Source organism: Jaculus jaculus, chromosome 3 (genome assembly GCF_020740685.1).
Source record: "Jaculus jaculus isolate mJacJac1 chromosome 3, mJacJac1.mat.Y.cur, whole genome shotgun sequence".
NCBI classification, from domain to species: Eukaryota; Metazoa; Chordata; class Mammalia; order Rodentia; family Dipodidae; genus Jaculus; species Jaculus jaculus.
In genome coordinates, this window is record NC_059104.1 from 60,974,695 (window position 1) to 60,995,088 (window position 20,394).

The following is a 20,394-nucleotide window of genomic DNA, read 5'->3' on the forward strand; positions in this document are numbered from 1 at the left end:
GCAAGTACCTAGGAGAAAGCCATTCCAGGAAGAAATACGTATGCAAAGCCTAGAAGCCAGGAGATTGCCTAATGAGCAGGTAGGTATGGGGTAAAGAGAACACTAAGATCAGGACAGGTAGAAGAGGAGAAAGAAGGAAGGAGATGAGGCAGGAGGGAGTGAAGGTACTGGGCTCCACTTAAAGGACTCTAGGTTTTAATCTGAGTACAGCAAGAGGACCCTGGGGTCAGAGCACAGGAGGGACTCAGCATGATTCATATTTTTTGATTAACTGCTTGATTGCTTTTATTATTTATTGGTGTTTCTAAAACAGGGTCTTAAGTAGCCCAGGCTGGCCTACAACTCATTAGTAGCCAAGGATAAGCCCGAACTCAAGCTGGTGGCTTGGACCATCAGGGTATCATTTAAATATCAGCATTCACTTCTGTCCATATCTGTTAGGCTTTGAGTTTTCTGAGGCTTCTAAGAAGTGGAATTTATTCAGCTTGGTATTTCTGATGCCCAGTACTACCTAAAAGTAATTAGGCTTTATAATGCTGTTAAAGAAGGAAGGAAAAAGAAGAAAATGGCTAGGAGGAGAATAGTTATTAAATACCCAAGAAAAAGGAAGACAGTAGAAATCTGGGAGGTCTTCCAGTATGGTTTGCAAATCGAATAGCCTTATAAAACTGCTAACTCACAATTTATTGATAAGAACTATTTTAAACACTTGTCCTAATTCCAATAAAACCATATTTCACATAAGATGGCAACAACCAAACTTTGACACCAAAGGCAAAACAACTGATTTTCTTTTCTTACTTGAAGAAGTTTGTCATATCGCTCAGCAGACATTAGGAAGCGTCCATCTTCAAGTTGCATTTCCCTGTTTTCCAGCAAGTTGTTCAATACAGGGAGCACATTCCTTTCTGCCTTTTCCAAGCCTTCCAAAATGAGAGTTCTGCCCTCTGTGGCGGCGCGAACTGCACACTATTTCCAAGAGATACAAAGACAACGTGAGAATGCTAAAGGAAGCAGCACGTGGCCTGATTTTACTTGTTCTACGAACTATACTTGCTTCTTCTTATTGAGACTTGAAATTAGAACAGATGGAGTAAATCTTAATTTTATTTTCTCTGGCTCTCTAATCTTAAGCAAATGATTTTACCTCATTGGGCCTATTTATTCATTTGTAAAATGACGAGATCCAAAGAGACAATCTCTAGGGTCCCTCTTAGCATAACATTATAGATTATATACCCAGTGAAATAAAAAATAACATCTATGAACAGGTAACACAATTTTAAAAATGTATTATTTAATTAGAAAACAGAAAGAAAGATAACAAGCTAGTGGCCTATCTATTCCATAAGCTTCTTGTAAGAATCAAAAAGCTAGGTAAACTGGGAATGGTGGCACATGCTTTTTATCACTGCACTCAGGAGGCTAGAAGCAGGAGGACCACCATAAGTTCAATGTCAGTCTGTGCTACAGAATGAGTTCCAGGTCAGCTGAGCTAAAGTGAGACCCTGCCTGAAAAAAAAAAAAATTAATTTAGAGCTAGAAAGATGGCTTAGCAGTTAAGGTGCTTGCCTGAGATGCCAAAGGACCCAGGTTCAATTCCTCAGAACCCACTTAAGCCAGATGCACATGGTAGCACATGCAAGTGGAGTTTGTTTGCAGTGGCTAGAGGCCCTGGCCCACCCATTCTCTCTCTCTCTCTAATAAATAAATAAATGAATAATAAATAAATAAAATATTGAAAATAGTCAAGATCAAAAGCTTTAGAACTCAAACAAATTCTACAAAACTGCAAAGCACAAAATCAATATACTAACTTCAATTCTGTTTTTATACAGTGAACAATCCAGAAAGGGAATTAAAAGAAACATTTCCATGTAAAATAACATCCAAATAATATTTAGGAAAAAGTATTTTTTAAAAAGAAAATAACTGTCAGGCATGGTGGCATATGCCTTTAATCCCAGCACTTGAGAGGCAGAGGTAGGAGGATTGCCATGAGTTCAAGGACACCCTGAGACTACATAGTTAATTCCAGGGCAGCATGGACAAGAATGAGACCCTACCTTGGAAAAAAAAAAATTTTTTTAAAGCTAGGCAAGGGCTGGAGAGATGGTTTAGCGGTTAAGCGCTTGCCTGTGAAGCCTAAGGACCCCGGTTCGAGGCTCGGTTCCCCAGGTCCCACGTTAGCCAGATGCACAAGGGGGCGCACGCATCTGGAGTTCGTTTGCAGAGGCTGGAAGCCCTGGTGCGCCCATTCTCTCTCTCTCCCTCTATCAGTCTTTCTCTCTGTGTCTGTCGCTCTCAAATAAGTAAATAAAAAATAATAATAATAATAATAATAAAATTAAATTAAATTTAAAAAGCTAGGCAAGAAGGCTTATAGACTATAATGTTTGTAAATGAAATGTTATCAAAATGAATTCTGATTTAAAAGAACGCTTAATACTGACATCATTATACATTTGGAAAAATGAAGAGGCAGGTCTCACAGGGGCCCATGACAGACTGATTTTGCCAGTACTATAAAAATACCTATAAATTTAAGAAAAATGATAATGGAGGAAAATGGGAAGCAAATGATAAGAGACAGAAAATCTATAAAACCTTTCCTTTGAATGACAGGTCCAAAACCATTACAAACAGCTGTTTCATCAGAATCCCTGAAATTGGCTTGATGGGAAAATAGCTCACATTTATCCTGTGCAACAGCAGACAGGGTTAGTGGTGCTGCAGGTATATGACAACCCACTCCCTCCCAGTCTTCTTTGGCTTCATGACACTGCATCCTCTTAGCACAGAACTTTCTCTTCTTGCGCCTAATCATTAAATGTAGGTACTTTCCAGAACTGCATCCTTAGCCACAGTTCTTACTCTGTGATGGAAGAGAGTGCTTTCTTCTTTCCCACATAGTCCCAAATTCCACTTCTATGCTAATAGCTCTCCAATCCAAGCTCTCCCAGTCTTCAGAACTCTAGGGTTCTTTGCATGGATATCTGCAATCAGACCCCATAGTATCTCAGGACCCCTATGGAACTCATCCCATATTCTCCAAAACTCTCTTCTTACATTTTCTATTCATGGTAGGAATATCATTTAGCCATGTCAGGATCCTTGAGTTCTAGCTCATTTCTTATATTCAATTTATCTACTTATTCTGATTATTTAACTTCCTTAATATTTCTTGAATTCACCTGACATGGTAGCACAGCCCTGGCATCCCAGTACTAAGGAGGCTGAGACAGAAGGATGATAAATTGAGGCCAGTTTGCCTCCAAAAAAAAAGACTGTACTACACTTAATGTTCATATTCATATATTAATGCTAATCTCACTTCTGGTTAGAGAAGCGTTTCTTTTCAGATGGTGATAACCACTGGTACAACCCAAAAGGCAACACAGTGCTGAAAAGCAGGGACAGAAGAGTGTCCATCACTGAAACATCTCACACTCTCCAAGGCTCAGGGTGCATTGTGGAAGAGGTGGCAGAAAGACTGTAAAAGCCAAAGGAAGGGTACCACTCCTTATATACAACTGTCTGAACAGAAATTTGCCTCAGTATCCATGACCTCGCAGTGCCTAGCAACACCTACACAAGACCCTCATAATAGGAGAAAAGATGATAACAAATTAAAAGAGAAACTAATGGAGAGAGGGAGAGGATGTGATGGAGAGCAGAGTTATGAAGGGGAAACCAGGTGAGGGGAGGGAAATAACATGGTTTGTTGTCTGTATGCATAGAAATTGTCAATAATTTATATATGTGTGTGTGTGTATATATATATATACACACACACACACACATACATACATATATATACACACATACATATATATATACATACATACATATACATATATACACATACATACATACATATATATATATGTGTGTGTATATATATATATATATATAACCTCAACATTTCTTGAACTCATACTTTGCTATACCCCCCCTTCTCTAGTTCAAGTGATCCTATCTTCCAAGATCCCCTGCCTAGTTTAAACTGTACCAGCTACAATGCAACATCATTGCCTGGCATCATTTGTCACACAGGAGGTCTTTCAAGTGACGAAGAATTGGTTAAATCCCCCAGGAATGTACATACCACAGTACACTGCCAGCAAATCTACTAGAGTAGAGCACATACAGTGTGGATTTCACGTCAAAAACATTTATTACTCAAAAATAACTGAAGGAGGCCTTCAGCCATTTGAAAAAATTATTGAAATAGTAATGGTAGGCAAGAACTACGATGGATGAAAAAATTGTGGAAAAAGGTCTGAGGAAAAACTATCTAGGCATATAGGATCAAATTATCTTCTCACATGCCACCATTAATGAAAAAATTAAAAACAATACAACACTGGAAAATCTGTAATGGCCCACTTTATCCATGTGGTCAAAATTTGTTAGCACCAGCAAGGAACCCCATTAATTTTACATACCAGACTTCCAGAATGAGCACAAAATCACTTCTATGTATTCTTGCTAAAACCACATTATTTCAAAACATGAAGACACATCTGACAACTCAAAGTCAGCAACATCTTATAAAATAGCTGAGCATGAAGAGAAGGAAGAAGAGTGATGTAGAAACTGGGCTAGGTACCATGTGAATGGTGCTGGTGATTTTTAATTTATTTAAGAGACAATAAAAGAGAGAAAGAGGCAAACAAACAGACAAAGAGAGAGGATGGGCATACCAGGCCTTCCAGTCACTGCAAGTAAACTTCAGATGTGTGTACCACCTTAGGGATCCAGCTTACATGGGTACTAGGAAATAGAATTCGGATCCTTAGGCTTTGGCAGGCCAGCACGTTACCCGCTGAGCCATTTGCCCAGCCGCTGGTCATTTTTTTAATGATTCAAAACATTGGCATGTTGGAGCAAGGAGAAGAAGACTAGACAAATACAGAAAAGAGGGTGAATGATTACAGAAATAAAACTGAGGGGCTGGAGAGATGGCATAGTGGTTAAGTGCTTGCCTGTGAAGCCTAAGGACCCCGGTTCGAGGCTCATTTCTCCAGGACCCATGTTAGCCAGATGCACAAGGGGGCGCACACATCTGGAGTTCGTTTGCAGTGGCTAGAAGCCCTGGCGCGCTCATTCCCTCTCTATCTGTCTCTTTCTCTCCCTCTCTCTGTCACTTTCAAATAAATAAATAAATAAACGAACAAAAAAAAATTAAAAAAAAAACTGAGGAGGCTGCTCCTTGCTGTTGAAGCAAGCATATGTAAAGTATCTTTCAACAATAAGATCCATGAATATATGACTTAGATCAGCTTATTAAGAATATGAATAATAGGGCTGTGAGGATAGCATAGCAGTTAAAGCACTTGCCTGCGAAGCCTAAGGAGCCAGGTTCAATTCCCCAGAACCCATGTAAACCAGATGCACAGGGTAATGCATGTGTCTGGAGTTTGTTTGCAATGGCTAGAGGCCCTGGCACTCACATTCTAATGAATAAATAAAAATAAGACATTAAATTATTTTTAAATGAATATAAAAATAAAAACTATAGACCACATGTGGTGGCTCACGCCTTTAATCCCAGCATTTGGGAGGCAGAGGTAAGAGGATTGTCGTGAGTTCAAGGCCACTCTGAGATGACATAGGGAATTCCAGGTCAGCCTGGGCCAGAGTGTGACCCCATCTTGAAAAACTAAAATAAATAAATAAAAGTAAATAGGGGGATTGCCAGCCAAGAAGGGGTGGACTTCCAGCCAAGATGGTGACCGCCTAGCTGCACTGCAAATCCTGGGAAAAGGCAAGACATTAAGGGTTTTCTGGGTCTTCTTATCAGTGCAAGGGCGGGGGTGGGGGACAGGGAATCGTGGATCCCCTCACGGGCAGGTAGACCACCCCTAACATCAAATAGCCATCATGGCCTGCCACTGTGGCCCCATGCCCCACCGCCACTCCGATCACATGCCGATCCTTGTGTGCGGAAGCTTAAACTGCTCTTGCACACTTGCCCACATTACTGCTCAGCGAGCCCAGTCCCACAGCAACTGCCACACAAGCCCAGACTGTGTCTCTCGCTTGCACCAGCTCAGTTGCCCTCCCCTACCTGTCTGCTGCGCCCACCATCCCACATTCTCCTGTGGCAGGGGAGTGCAGACTGTTTCCAGGTCCCAGTGTTCCTAACCAGAGGTTAGGCTGCTTCAGTGCTTGGTACCTCAGACCCCCTCCAAGCTCAAAAACAGGCAGTTTTGGTGCATTACCACTTAAGAATTCAGGCAGTAGTTAGGCGGCTTTAGCAAGTGGGAGCCAAAGACCAGGCTGCTTGGCAACTGCCCCAGGCTACCTCAGATTCCCATTGCACTAGAGCACACGCTGATCCACCCACCTACCTATACACTGTCATGGGCAGACCACAGCACAAAAGAAATAACATGAAAAATCAAATGCAAGAAAACCCAGTTAGACCACCCAGTCCTACAATGAATGCATCAAACCAAAACATAGAAGAGTTATTAGGATCAGAACATCAAATTGAAGCTATGAGCAATGCAACCCTGACCAAACTACTGCTAGAACTTGCAGGAAAGCAACAAAGGACCAACAATCATGTGGATGCTACCATCACTAAGCTAGAACAATTTGATAAGATATTGGAAGGAGTTCAAAGAGAGCTAAGAGTTTTGAGGGAGAGTGAAAAAAAAAGAGGACCTTACAAAGCTGCTGGCCATACTAAATGAAGACATAAAGAAATGCAAGGATGAATTCCAAGAATCATCAAGAAAATCAGAACATGATGTGAAAAGGGAGCTTGACAGAGCGATAGAAATGAAACATAGAAAAGTAGTAGAAAATGCAAACTTAATCGAAAAAGTCCAAAACCTTCTAGAGGCTCTCAAGAATAGAGTCAGCAAAGTGCAGGATAGAAACTCTGATCTGGAAGACAAGACAGAAGAAACAGCTCAAGAGTTCAAAAACTTCAGTGAGTTCAAAAGTTCCTGCAAACAGAACATGAGGGAATTGTGGGATACACTTAAACGTCCTAATATCAGAATCACTGAAATACCAGAAGGAGAAGAATTTCAGACCAAAGGCTTGGAGAACTTATTTAACAAAATAATTGAACAAAACTTCCCCAGTCTCTTAAAAGAAAGGCCCATCGAGATACAAGAAGCGAACAGAACTCCAAATAGACTGGACCAAAGGAGAAACTTTCCAAGACATATTATCATTAAGACTCTAAACATTGACACCAAAGAGAAAATCCTAAAAGCAGCTAGGGAAAAACAGCACACAACTTTCAATGGTAACCCCATCAGAATTACTTCAGACTTCTCAATGGAAACCCTGAAATCTAGAAGGGCCTGGAGTGAAACTCTCCAAAGTCTAAGAACCTATGGATTCCAACCCAAACTACTCTAACCGGCAAAAGTATACTTCATAATAGATGGTGAAAGAAAAACTTCCCATGGCAAAACTCAGCTTTACAATTACATGAACACAAAACCAATCCTACAGAGAGTATTTCAGGAAATTCTCCAAAAGAAGAAAAAAATAACCAAACTCAAATGCCTACAAGTAGCAGATCACAACAACCAAACCCAGAGTAGGCACAAAAAACTTCAAAGCCCATGAAAACACCAACACACATCTAACACCACAATATGGCAGGGACCAAATCAAATCTCACAGTCATTACCCTAAATATTAATGGCCTTAATTCACCCATCAAGAGACACAAGCTAACAGGATGGATCAAAAAATTAGACCCCTCAATCCGTTCCCTTCAAGAAACCCACCTCACCACTAAAGACAGAAACCTCCTCAGGGTAAAGGGGTGGAAGACAATATTCCAAGCAAATGGGAATAAGAAACAATCAGGGATAGCTATATTAATATTGGATAAAATAGACTTCAAACCAAAAATAATCAAAAAAGACAAAGAAGGCTACTTCTTACTCATCAAGGGAACAATCCATCAAGAGGATATTACAATCATAAATTTGAATGCACCAAACACAGGGGCACCGCAGTTCATAAAACAAAACCTACTTGACAATAAAATAAAAATAACCACCAACACCATCATAGCTGGGGACTTCAATACACCATTATCAGTAATAGACAGATCATCCGAACAGAAACTCAACAGGGAAGTAAGAGAGCTCAACAAAACGATACAGCACTTAGACCTAACGGACATCTACGAAACTTTACATCCCAAATCCATAGACTACACATTCTTCTCAGCAGCCCATGGAACATTCTCTAAAACAGACCATATACTGGGTCACAAAGACTGCCTCCACATATTTAGGAAAATTGACATAATTCCCTGCATGATACCAGATCACAATGCTATATTGCTAGAAATCAACAACAAAAGACCAACTAAGAATCCCAACGGCACCTGGAAACTGAACAGCACACTTTTAAACAACAAATGGACAGTGGATGAAATAAAAGATGAAATTGAAAATTTCTGGAATTGAATGACAATGAGAACACATCATACCAAAACTTATGGGACACAATGAAGGCAGTCCTCAGGGAAAAATTCATAGCACTCAATACCTTCATAAAAAAAAGACAGAAAGATCCCAAATCAATAAACTAACCATCTACCTAAAGACACTGGAAAGACAAGAAAAATCCAACCCAAAGAGCTCCAGAAGGAAAGAAATAATTAAAATTAGAGCAGAAATTAATGAATTGGAAACCAAGGAAACAATTAAGACAATTGACAAAACAAAGAGCTGGTTCTTTGAAAAACTAAACAAGATTGACAAACCCCTGGCCAATTTGATCAAGCAAAAAAAGGAGAAGCTTCAAATTAACAAAATTTAAAATGAAAAAGGAGAGATCACAACAGACATAAGTGAAACTGGGAGGATCATCAGGACTTATTTCAAAAACCTCTATTCCACAAAACTAGATAATGTGGAGGAGATGGATAAATTCCTGGACACATACCATCTATCAAAGCTAAACTCAGAACAGATTAATCACCTCAATGAACCCATCACGCTCATGGAAATTTAAAAAGTAATAAGAAAAACCTCCCCAAAAAGAAGAGCCCAAGACTGGTGCCTTCTCAGCTGAATTATATCAAACCTTCATGGAAGAACTCAAACCAATCTTCCTTAAACTGTGCCACAACTGAAGAACAGGGAAAGCTACACAACTCTTATTATGAAGCTAATATCACCCTAGTTCCAAAACCAGGCAGAGATGCCACAAGAAAAGAAAACTACCAGCCTATTTCCCTAATGAACTTAGATGCAATCATCCTGAACAAAATCCTCGCAAACAAAATCCAACAACACATCAAAAGCATTATCCACCTTGACCAAGTGGGATTTATCCCAGGAACACAAGGGTGGTTCAACATACGGAAATCGGTCAATGTAATACCCCACATAAACAATATTAAACATAAAAAGCACATGATCATTTCAATAGATGCAGAAAAGGCTTTGGACAAGATACATCACTTCATGATCAAAACATTGGAGAGAATTAGAATGGTTGGTTCATATCTTAACATAATAAAGGCAATATAAAAAGCTCCAAAGGCCCAAATAATACTTAATGAAGAGAGACTGGAAGAATTCCCATTAAAATCAGGAATAAGACAGGGTTGTCCTCTCTTGCCTCTGCTTTTCAATATAGTACTGGAAGTCCTAACTCAAGCAATAAGGCAGGGGAAGGAAATAAAAGGGATACAATTTGGAAAGAAAGAATTAAGTTAGTTCTATTCACTGATGACATGATTGTATATGTAAGAGACCCGAGACACTCCATCCCAAAACGTCTGAAGGTGATTAACTCCAATAGCAAAGTAGCAGGATACAAAATCAATGCACAAAAATCAGTAGCATTTCTATATGCAAATGACAAAAGTACAGAGAAAGAAATAAAGGACATAGTCCCATTTTCAATAGCAACAAAAAAAATAAAATACCTTGGAATAACGTTAACCAAGGAAGTAAAGGATCTATACAAAGAAAACATAAACACACTCAAAAAAGAAATTGAGGAGGACTTGAGAAAATGGAAAGACCTCCCATGCTCCTGGATAGTCAGAATTAACATTGTGAAGATGACAATCCTACCAAAGGCAATATATACATTTAATGCAATTGCAATTAAAATCCCTACAGTGTTCTTCACAGAGATAGAAAAAATGACCTCAAATTTCATATGCAAAGGCAGAAGGCCTCACATATCCAAACATATCCTCAGCAAAAGAAATACCTCTGATGGCATCACAATACCTGATCTAAAGCTATATTATAAAGCCATAGTAATAAAAAACAGCATGGTACTAACATAAAAACAGGAGTATAGACCAATGGAATAGACTTGAGGACCCGGGCTTTGGGTCAAGCAACTATAGCTACTTGATATTTAACAAAGGCCCAAACAATATAGGCTGGAAAAAAGACAGCATCTTCAACAAATGATGCTGGACAAACTAGATAACCACATGCAGGAAACTGAAACCTGATCCACACATTTTACCATGCACTACACTCAAATCCAAATGAATCAAAGACCTCAATATAAGACCAGAAACTCGAATACTACTGGAAGAAAATTTAGGAAGTACTTTCCATGATATAGGAATGGGAAAAGACTTCCTGAAAAAAAACCCAGTAGCTCACGATCTTAAACAGTCACTCAACCAATGGGATCACATGAAGCTGAAGAGTGTCTTTACAGACAAGCATACAATAAGCAAAGCCAATAGATTACCCACAGAATGGGAGAAAATATTTGCAGGTTATTCAACTGATAGAGGCCTAATCTCTACAATGTACAAAGAACTCAAAAAACAGCAGGAAAACAGCAGGAAGTCAAAAACACACAAAATGGGGCAAAGAGCTAACAGGCAGTTCACAGAGGAAGAAACACAAATGGCAAACACACACTTAAGAAAATGTTCATCATCCCTAATCATCAGAGAAATGCAAATTAAAACAACTATGAGATTCCACCTTACCCCCATAAGGATAGCAAACATCAAAAAATAAAACGAAAATAAATGCTGGCAAGGATGTGGAAAAGTGGGAACACTCATCCACTGTTGGTGGGAATGTAGGATGGTACAACCACTTTGGAAAGCAATATGGAGACTCCTGAAAAAGCTGACTATAGAGATAACAACAGACCCATTTATTCCCTTACTGGGCATCTACCCTAAACCCTTCAAACCACAGGCCAGAGAGATTTGTTCAATCATGTTTGTAGTGCTCAATTCTTAATAGCTAAGAGCTGGAATCAATCCAGATGTCCTTCACTAGAAGAATGGATAACTATGATGTGGTATATCTACACAATGGAATTCTACACAGCAATAAGAAAAAAATGACACAATGAAATTTGAGGAAAAATGGGTGAACCTGGAACAGTTCATACTCAGTGAACTTACCCAATCACAGAAAAAAAAAAATCGCTACATAGTCTCACTCATCTATAGCACCTAACCTGATACCTTACATACCCAGCAAGCATCTCATAGAAGAGACACTAGGATGGACTGGGAGGGAGAAGAGGGCATCGAAGGGGTGGGAAACACTAATCTAGACCGAAACAGCAATGGTACCATAAAAATCTACTTCCTAAAAGGCAGACCAAATGGTTGAACCTTTAACAGGCCATTACAGGAAACACCTGAACCACAAGACACTGGAGAGGGTAGGATCAAGTTTAACCTAAACCTTCTACATCTTCCCTCCCTCCCTTTCCTTCCCCCCCCCCATCCTTCTCTCTCCTCTCTAACTCTTGTATATTAGTTATATTTTTCCACATTTTCTTAGTGGGCACTGACCTGTAACTTCCAGTACCAGCATGGGGCTATCATCCACAATGAGCTTTTGATCAGAAACACCTACAACGTTCCCTAAAAGAATGACAGATTTCTGTCAGAGCACTTGATGACCCACCAAAGGTTAGTGGTAAGACCCTACTGCTGAAGACACCATATGCAGCTGACACGTAAAATGGAACAGCATGGCTGGAAGTCAGGAGAGAGTCAGTCCCCAAACAGTCAGCGTATTTTGTGCCAGAAGGTGCTACATGGGCAACTGGGGAAATGACCAATATCTGTCCAAGCAATGCATGGTCTAAACTACTTAGCAACAAATAACCAGTTATGATGTCCACACAAATGCAATAGTCACACACAGCCATGGTGGGGAACCAACTGCTCTTGATTTGGCTAAATGATCCCCTCAGTGGTACGGGACCCATAGCTGGAGCTGGGAAACAAGTCAGAATCATATCCAAACATAAGGCCACTCTCCAATATCAAGCTAACATCAATCATGGGGTACAAGAGGGCCTACACCTATTAAACTCTCTGTAAAAATAAAAAAGTAAGGGTTATTTCATTTGTCTTGGAGCTAACTTACTCTCCATTGGAGAATCTGCTTCTCTTTTGCAGATAGATGCAGATCCTAAGGAGAGAGCCACCCCATCATACCTCAAAAAGGCCACGGGTGAAACTAAGGAAAATTGGTGAAACAAGCAAGGGTACTGTTTTCCTGATGAACCGGATACCAGCACAAGGGGAAAGGAGACCAACACAGAGAAAAATCAACTCCTACCAAATCAGAGAGCCAGAGCCTCGGAGGCCACCAACACCTCATCACTGAAGCAGTCCAAAAATGAACCCACCATGGCTCAGGGAAATTTTGTGGAAGAGGGGGCAGAAAGAATGTCAGAGCCACATGTTGGGTTATGATATGCAGAGACATTTATCTTACCAATAACTGTGGGATAACTCCACAATCATGACCCATATACCTCAGCAAGGAGGGGCCAATGGGGAGGGGTAGGTCATGGATGAGCCTAATAAGGGTACCAAACTGCCTGTATTTGCCGAATAGAAAACTAATAAAAAATATGTAAATAAAAAAAGAAATAAAATGTAATAAAAATAAATAAAAACTATAAATATTCCCTACCTCTATTCTCATTAATTCATTATCAGTTATTTATTAAATACTATCTTATTTGTTATTATTTATTATATATATTATATATTTTATATATATACTATTGGATCCTATTATGCAGATAGAAAAAGGAAATTTACAAACTTTAAAGAATTGTTAATTTATAGGGAAGGCAAAAAAAATATTGATAGAGAATGAAGAATTTTAGCCTTTCTGACCATCTGCCCTGTGGGTCTGTGGCTGTAGACGCAGAGCATGTGCAAATTAAATGTTTTCAATGTAATAGACAGAAACATTGAAAGAAGAGAAACCTTCAGCAGAGGCTCTCTGGTAACAAAATCTGAAGTACTCCATTTATAGGGCAATACCTCTGAGTTATTTCAGTATCAACTTGCTCCCTAATTCATTCTTAAAAATAGTCTAGGGCTGGAGAGATGGCTTAGCAGTTAAGGTACTTTTCTACAACACCAATGGACCCTGGTTAAACTCTCTAGGACTCATGTAAGCCAGATGCACAAGGTGATGCCTGTGACTGGAGTTCATTTTCAGGGGCTGGACGCCCTGGTGCATCCATTCTCTTTCTATCTGCCTCTCTCTCTCCCAAATAAATAAATAAGAATATATTTTTAAAATAAAATTAAAATTAAAATAGTGTACAAATTATAGAAATGTTTGAATCTGTGCTTTCAAATTTCATTTAATCTGATTGTGTTTTCAGAGAAGAAAATAAAATTTAAAAGCAACTGAATAGAGTAAACAGTAATTTCATTAAGTAATCTATTTATCAAATGGTGTGGCATATTATACCACTCTAAAGTTTAAATTTGTTTGAGAGAAAAATTCTTACAAATTTTGTGCCTAATAGAGACCTAAGCATTTTACCCTCTTGCAATGATGCTCCCTTTGCCTGTGTTTGCTCACTGTTTGGGTACGAAGGTATAACACTAAATATTCCCTGTTCTCATATGTGTCTCATCCCAAGCAGGATTCTTGAGTCCTCAAAGGATGAGAGCTCTGTCTTTTATGGCATGCTAGTATAAAACTAGATCACAGTAGGCTACTAGAATTTGTAGGATAAAAATGTAACTATTCAGTTAAAAGATATTGATATGTAAGAAGGATTTTTAGATGAGAGTCAATAGTAATCTATGTCCACACTTGGTTTCAGGATAGAACATAAAAAGTTTAACTATCAGATTGAGAAAATTAGTCTAGACGTTTTGAAATTGTCCTATATAAATGGATAAAGAACTCTTATCTCTTATTTGTGCATATATGTACATGTGTCTTTGCAATATGTATGTATAAAGGTGCACTAAAGTGGCAGCATATGTGTGGAGGTCAGAAAATAACATGAGAGTGTTAGTTCTTTTGATTCACAGTTTTTCTGAGACAAGGTCTCTCATTGTTTTGCTGCTGGAGAGGCCAAATTAGCCAGCCTGCATGCTTCCAGATTATCCTGACTCTGTCTGTCTCCCATTACTATTGGCACATTGGTATTATAGACACTGCACCACGGCACATGAGCCACTAAGCATAGTGCTTTACATGGGTGCTAGAGATCCCTAGCCATATCCCCAGCCCTCTTTTGAGATTCTTAAAAAAATAAAATAAAATAAAATAAAATAAAATAAAATAAAATAAAATAAAATAAAATAAAATAAAATAGCAATGCACCTATGTTTTTATGTGGAATGATTGCTAGCTGTGAGGGTTCAATGAAGTACAAAGAAGACCAACTTTAAATATTCTTTTTGTCCATCAAGCTACAGAACTTTAGAGTCCTAATTTTTCTCAAATGAAAATCACCTAATCCAGCCACCTCATATCTCAGCTTTAATAACCCATTACATGGACATGAAGGATTTCAAGGTAAAAGCAGGGGCATGACCTGAAATGAAAAACCCAAGTCCCTGATCTAGATTTGCTTCCAATTTGATACAAAACCTCAGGCAAATAATTAATCTGGATGTCTGTGGCCTCATTAACTAAATGAGAATATCCTCAAGGGGCATCTAGAATGTAACAATTTAAGACTCAAAGCAGTACTAGGGAAAAAAAGTAATGCTATTTAATTTATAAAATGTAAATTACTACTAATACTGCCATTATTTAAAGAAAATAGGTTCCTAAGAGCTTTACATTTACTCAAAAGAGCTAAAAGTATAAAGTACTGAGGAGACTAAGAAAAATTTATATGTTAAGTTCTTTATTTTAAAATACCAGAATAAGATAGATTATTTTGTTTCCTGCTATAGTTTTGATGCATCCTTCAAAAATCATGTTAGGGGGCTGGAGAGATGGCTTAGTGGTTAAGCGCTTGCCTGTGAAGCCTAAGGACCCCAGTTCGAGGCTCGGTTCCCCAGGTCCCACGTTAGCCAGATGCACAAGGGGGCGCACGCGTCTGGAGTTCGTTTGCAGAGGCTGGAAGCCCTGGCGCGCCCATTCTCTCTCTCTCCCTCTATCTGTCTTTCTCTCTGTGTCTGTCGCTCTCAAATAAATTTTAAAAAAATGAACAAAAAAAAAAATCATGTTAGGAAGCTGGGCATAGTGGTCCATACCATTAATCCCAGCACTCAGAGACAGAGGTAGGAGGATTGCCATGAGTTTGAGAGCAGTGAAACTACATAGTGAATTCCAGGTCAGCCTGGGCTAAAGTGAGACCCTACCTCAAAAATCCCCCCCAAAAAATTATGCTATGAACTTAATCTTAATCCCCAGTATAACACCTTTAAAAGGTATTCAGTTAAAAAGACTCTGTCCCATTAGTAGATTGATGTCATTGTCTTGGGAATGGCATCTTCATAAAAAGATAAGTTTGGATGATCGCCTCTCTCACCTCTCCTCTTTCTCATGCTCCTCTTCTTTCCTCCTACCCTTCTTCCATGTTCTTTTGCTTTTGTATTCCTCTATCATGGGATGAAAACTGAAAGAAAGCCTTCCTATAGGCCCCAAAAACTTGGACTTCCCAACTTCAAGAAGCAGAGAGCAGGAAGGAATTACAAAACCTCAAGGCCCCCACACTTGGGCTTTCTGCTACACACATTCTTTCTGCACTCATCTTCCAAGGTTTTGTGAGCCTTGGAGGGAGTGATATCCTATTTAGGGTTGAGTGTTCAACAGTAACTTATGTTCAGCATGATAACCAGAAATGGTAGGTGGACAAGAGAAGACAATGGTATCAAATATGATTTTAAAAATTACATGGTATTCATGTATAAAATTATCAAAATGTTAATAACTTTTAAAAGAGTAGACTCCTACCATTTATAAAAACAATGATCAAAACTAGAAGTCATTGGAATAATTGAAATAGTCAGGCATGGAAAAGACAAATACCACACTATCCTGACTCAAGTGTGGCATCTAAAAAACTGGAACTTAATAGAAACTAAGAGTAGAACAGTAGCTACTAGAGCAAGATGGGGATGGCATGCTCAGGATTCTGAACATTTTCAACATCAACGAACAGAAATCATCTCACTTACTGCTGTCATGGCTGTATCTGGGGGGAGAATAGGAATGTGTATGTTAATGGGCACTATTACTAATGTGTGCTGAACAAAGCTTTCCTTTTTGGTTTTTTAAGGCAGGGTTTGACTCTAGTCCAGGCTAACCTGGAGCTCACTATGTAGTCTTAGGGTGGCCTCAAACTCATGGTGATCCTTCCACCTCTGCTTCCCAAGTGCTGGGATTAAAGGTGTGTGCCACCATGCCTGCCCACAAAGCTCCTTTCTTTCAAAAAAAAAAAGGGGGGGAGGGGGGATAACGAGACAAAGTCAGGGTTGTTTTGTAGCAAGAAGGCTTCTAAGGACAATACTAGCCTGCACATACATGAACCCTTAGGTCTTAGCCTCATTAGAATTGTAACCCAATCAACTGTGTTACCTGACCTAGTTTTAGAAATTCAAAGCACATTTCACTGTGCCTTGATTATAATATCTGACCCAAATAAACTATAAATACATAATTATGTAGTACTGACATTCAGTTATAGCTATGATCTATATGAAAAAAAATCCAAGTTTATTTTCTTTTTAAAAATTAGCTGCTTGCAACTGGGCATGGTGATGCACGCCTTTAATCCCAGTACTTGGGAGGCAGAGGTAGGAGGATCGCTGTGAGTTTGAGACCACCCTGAGATTCCATAGTGAATTCCAGGTCAGCTTGGGCTAGAGTGAGACCCTACCTCGAAAAAAAAAAAAAATTAGCTGCTTGGACTAGAGAGATGGCTTAGAGCTTATGGTATTTACTGGCAAAGCCAAAGGACCCAAGTTCTATTCCCCAGTATCCACATAAAGCCAGATACACAAGTTGATGCATGCATTTGGAATTTGTTTATAGTGGCTAGAGGCCTGGCATATCCATTTCGCCAGCCCCTCCCCCTGCCTCTTTCTCTCTCTCAAATAAATAAAGAAAATATTTTGAAAATAAAACAATTAGCTGCTGTTGTGAGCATCATCAGTGTCACTGGCCACTGCTGTGGCCCATGAGATATTGGGATCACCATCACTGCTTCTTAGGGAAGTAGCAGAATACAGTGCAGGAACGTGAGCTTTGGAGTTGTACAGAGCTGGCTCAACTCCTACCTCTGATACTTTTCAGTTATGTAACTGCAGCCATGTAAGCTTTCATTGCCTCATCTATAAGATGGGGAAGTAATCGCCATCCTAAGGAGGTTCTGAGGATTAGATGCTTTAGCACCAAGCAAAAATGTGCTTCTTCAATAAGTCCTCTCATTTCCCCATGATTGTTTTTTAACTGATCTTTATAAATGTGCCCAAACAGATCAAATTACACAGGTAGATAGAGTTACCCCTCAGTAGGACAGCAACACAATTAGGAGTCAAGGCCTGAGCTCCGACTGTCTCAATGCCAGAGTAAACATTTCAGTCTCCAGCTGTGATAATTAGAACACAGAATGGTACTGTTGTCTCCAACAGATCTGGTTCAAGTACAAAACTCAGTCACTCCTTATAACCGTGTTTCTATGTGGAAACGGTTTCTAAATTCCAAATACTTCATTCATGAGTGAACTTCTAAATACAACAGTGTTATTTCAACACTAGCTACATATGGAAAGATAAAGTAGCTTTAGCATCCATAGTGAAATCAAGATTATAAGTAAATATTTTTCCTTATCTGCTGAAGTCAATAAAAGGCATTTAGACAAGATAAATATCTTAATTTCTTATTGATATCATTATGTTATTCAATTTATTAAGAAATTTTTTGTGATCTATAGCTCTTAAGTAATGCTTTTTTGTTTTTGTTTGACTTTCAGTCTAGATTTTTTTCTTTTATAATGAGAACCAAGAATAATCTAAAGTAGAAGAGAATATATAAAAGTATTACATAATTGCTTAAGATGTATTTTATGCTTCAAAATAAATTATATTTAATATACTACCAAATACAAATTCACATAAAAGAAATTAAGATGAATATAAAGATTTCCTACCTTAGAAAAAGTTAAAAGAAAGTCACTCAAACATTTCCATCTTGCAAGCTAACTTGTAGTGCTTTGTAGTTGAGTAATGCAAGTGATTGTAAATTGACTTAAAAGCCTTCTTTCCCAGCTCATTGGAGTCATGTGACAATACACAGTATAAATGACAATGTAAACATGTTCATAAAAAAGGCTAAATTTAATATGTCAATTATTTAAGGATTGTTTAGGTTATTTTATCTTCTAGGACAAATGATAGTTGACAGCAAAATATCTTGGTTAGTTTCTACTTCTCTTTGGGTACTGCAATACTACCAGTAAATTTTCACTATTTTGCTTTTTAACTAATTCTTTGAAAAGCCTATCTTATAAATTACATAGCAAGGGAATTCCATAAAATAATGAAAGTATCTTCATAAGAAGTAGAGGACTTGAGGCAAACATTTACACAGATGAGAAGGGTGTCCATTTCAACACCGTCTTCATGGGCTACAGCTTATTATGTCAGCACTTCTCTCTCCAACGTCACTACTGATTGACATCTTATAGTAACAAGAGCCAATAAATAAAAAGGAAACAGTATACTTAATAATTTTGAATACAAAGTGAAGCCTATCAGTTTATCCAAGTATACAGAGACACTCATCACTGACAAGATTCCATGAGATAATCATCCACATGGCACTGGTGAGAAAATAAGTATGCTTTCCTTACCTGGAAAGCAATTTGGCTATAAATAGCAAGGTTCTTATAAATGTCTATATTTTTCTACTAATAATGGTACTTTCAGGATTCAAGTCTAAAACACTCATCAGATCATAGTAAGACAGAAGGCCCAGGCATGGTGGCGCACCCCTTTAATCCCAGCACTCGAGAGGCAGAGGTAGGAGGATCACCAAGAGTTCAAGGCCACCCTGAGACTACATAGTGAATTCCAGGTCAGCCTGAGCTAGAGTAAAACCCTACCTCAAAAAAAAAAAAAAAAAAAAAAAAAGAAAGAAGAGAAGAGAAGAGAAGAGAAGAGAAGAGAAGAGAAGAGAAGAGAAGAGAAGAGAAGAGAAGAGAAAAGAGAAAAGAAAAAATGCTAGGAGTGGTAGCACACACCTTTAGTTCCATCACTCAAGAGGCAGAGGTAGGCAGATCACCATGAGTTCTCGGCCACCCTAAGACTACATAGTGAATTCCAGGTCAGCCTCAGCTAGAGTGAGACCCTACCACAAAAACAAAACAAAAAAAGATAGAAGGACAATAATGCTCATAAAATGCTATTTGTAAAAGTGAAAAGTGAGAAAGAATCTGAATGAGTAGCAACATGAGAATAGTACACAAAACAGGAATGTTAGCATCATTACAATTTGGTAAAATATTGGACAGACATAAAAAAATCATGTTTTTCAGAAATAGTTAATATCTTTTGAAAAATAGCAATAACAAAATGCTTTAAATTTTATATATATATAGCATATTACTTTTGTTAAAAGTACTCATCACATGATAATAAGACACACATATAGGCAGAAAACTATAAAACATATTCATATTATAGGTCTTTTAAAAGTCTCTATGTCATTACCATTTTCTCTTTTATACTATCCTTCTTTACTGCTAATGTCTTTCTAACTAAACATGGGCTCTATAATGACAGAGATTCTGTTTCCTTTGTTTAGTGCATTTAAACAGTGCCTGGCACAGATGAGTCATCTAGTATGTTGTTAATAAATAAATTCATATGCACATGCATCTTTAGAATGATTTTCATAAGAAAAATGAATATGACTGTGAAAGAAAGTACATATTCCCTAGTCTATACTACTAGTAACCTAATTTGGACCTTCAAAGGGAGCAGTTTAGTTCAATTTTTCTTAATCAACCATCCTTAGTCCTTCAAGAGAATGAGGGACAAATCAGAAGTTTTTTTTTTTTTTTTTTTTTTTGGTTTTTCAAGGTAGGGTCTCACTCTGGTCCAGGCTGACCTGGAATTAACTCTGTCATCTCAGGGTGGCCTTGAACTTATGGCAA

General features: G+C 38.4%; 1 protein-coding gene across 2 annotated transcripts in view; it reads right to left on the minus strand.

The window, feature by feature from the left end:
• Window positions 1–20,394, minus strand: part of Vwa8 (von Willebrand factor A domain containing 8) — a 463,242-nt gene that overhangs the window by 358,506 nt on the left and 84,342 nt on the right. For both annotated transcript variants that reach the window (XM_004650767.3, XR_006636125.1), the window contains exon 5: window positions 802–969. In XM_004650767.3, the coding sequence (XP_004650824.2) occupies window positions 802–969 (168 nt within the window). The remainder of the gene's footprint in view (window positions 1–801; window positions 970–20,394) is intronic.